Below are 1,771 nucleotides of genomic sequence, written 5' to 3' on the forward strand. Positions count from 1 at the left end.
TATGAGCACACAGTGAGTGTGCAGTGACCTCACATTGTGACCACAGTATGAGTGTGCAGTGAGTGTGCAGTGACCTCACATTGTTACTTTTGAAATATGGATATTGTTCTTACAAAAACGCATGGATTCGCTACAGAAGGCCTTTATTCAGCCCCTGGAGCCGTGTGAGGCACGTTTTATTATGAATGCGCGCGCTTTATTTGACGACTTGTGGACTGTTCAACTGCAACACCCGCTGACTGCAATGATAGAGCTTGGAAGAGCCAGGACAATTTTTAATATAACTCCGACTGGATTCGTCTGAAAGAAGAAAGTCATATACACCTAGGATGCCTCGAGGGTGAGTAAAACACAAGCCAATTTTCATTTTTGGGTGAACTAACCCTTTAATAAATTAACTGAATCATGTTCTTACACCTCCTACACTTAAAAATAAAGTTTTTTTTTTGGCATCTATGGTTCCATGAAGAACCTTTAAAATCCACAGAACATTTCCACTGCACAAAAGGTTCTTTTTGTGCAGTATTAAAATGTTCTTCACGCTAAGAAAAATGATTCTTTTAAGAACTGTTCCCTGAAAGGTTCTTTTTGGAACCCCAAAATCCCCCTTTTGGAAGCTTTATTTTTAAGAGTGTCCGACTCCTAACAATCCTTTTTTGCCTATATGAATGATGTATATGTAGATGTTTTAGAAACAACTAGAGCACAAGTGGACTACTTTGGGGAGAGCTCTACACTTTATGTGTGACGTCGGCTCTTACTCGATCTTCTGTTGAGTTGGTTCTCTCTGTAGAGACGATGGACGCGCTCCACCAGCTCCCATTTCTCACAGCAGCCTGAATAGTTGACGAAGTTGCGGGCGAGAATCTCCTTCAGCTGCCGCACTGTCAGGCTCTTGATGTCGTCCTCGCGGGACAGATCCGAGAGGGAGGCACGTGCTCGCCTCTGCGTCGCTGGGCTGGCCTGCTCGGGGACAGACATCAAGAGACACGTGGACGGATGGGTTTTAGCATTTCACTGCAGTCCACGTTGATATTCCACCAGACTGCTCATTTTGAACTCTGTAGATGTTCTTCTGAAGTATTTGCCAAACACTAAGCAGATTTATCGGATGGCACTGAATTATTAATGTTAATGGTTGCTCAGTGAGAATAGAGGGGTTTTAAAGTAACCCAGTCGTCTTCACAGTAGGTGGCACAAACACTCGACGCATGCAGATTTTGTCAGGTTTGTCTCACCTCCAGTATGTCGTCGTGAGGCTCCAGGTTGAGGAGGGAAACTGATGTAGCATCTCCATGGTCCTGAAGATAAAACACAGAAATCAAGAACTTGTATCAGATTATAGACTAGAACCTGATTAAAATCAGAATGTGAGTTCAGACTGAGCCGTGCTGTGAGTTCAGATCCCATCTTCTTTTCACTTTAGTGTTCGTATTTATTTATTAAAATTTTTGATAGGACAGTGTAGAGAGTGGAGAGAGAAAGAGAGGGGGACGGGATCGGGAAAGGTCCACGAGCCGGGACTCGAATGATACATAAAATCTTTTTTTAGAATTAATGAATTTATTTATTTAAACACAGCAACACATGTTAATTAATCAAAATAAACATAAAAAATAAACATGAATAAATATAAAATATAAAATTAATTATATAAAATTATTATATAAAATATAATCAAATATAGTTAAACAGTAATATTGTAAAAAAAAAAAAAAAAAAATATAATAAAAATACCCAGTGTGTTAAGAAAATAAAGGCTATACATTAC

General features: G+C 39.6%; 1 protein-coding gene across 3 annotated transcripts in view; it reads right to left on the minus strand.

The window, feature by feature from the left end:
• Positions 1-1,771, minus strand: part of LOC107758664 (E3 ubiquitin-protein ligase RNF34-like) — a 28,940-nt gene that overhangs the window by 6,843 nt on the left and 20,326 nt on the right. For all 3 annotated transcript variants that reach the window (XM_016576464.1, XM_016576463.1, XM_016576462.1), the window contains exons 4-5: positions 1,239-1,301; positions 762-963 (exon numbers count right to left, since the gene is read on the minus strand). In XM_016576464.1, the coding sequence (XP_016431950.1) occupies positions 762-963; positions 1,239-1,301 (265 nt within the window). The remainder of the gene's footprint in view (positions 1-761; positions 964-1,238; positions 1,302-1,771) is intronic.

This window comes from Sinocyclocheilus rhinocerous, unplaced genomic scaffold, assembly GCF_001515625.1.
Source record: "Sinocyclocheilus rhinocerous isolate Xijiao unplaced genomic scaffold, SAMN03320098_v1.1 scaffold623, whole genome shotgun sequence".
In the NCBI taxonomy this organism is placed as follows: Eukaryota; Metazoa; Chordata; class Actinopteri; order Cypriniformes; family Cyprinidae; genus Sinocyclocheilus; species Sinocyclocheilus rhinocerous.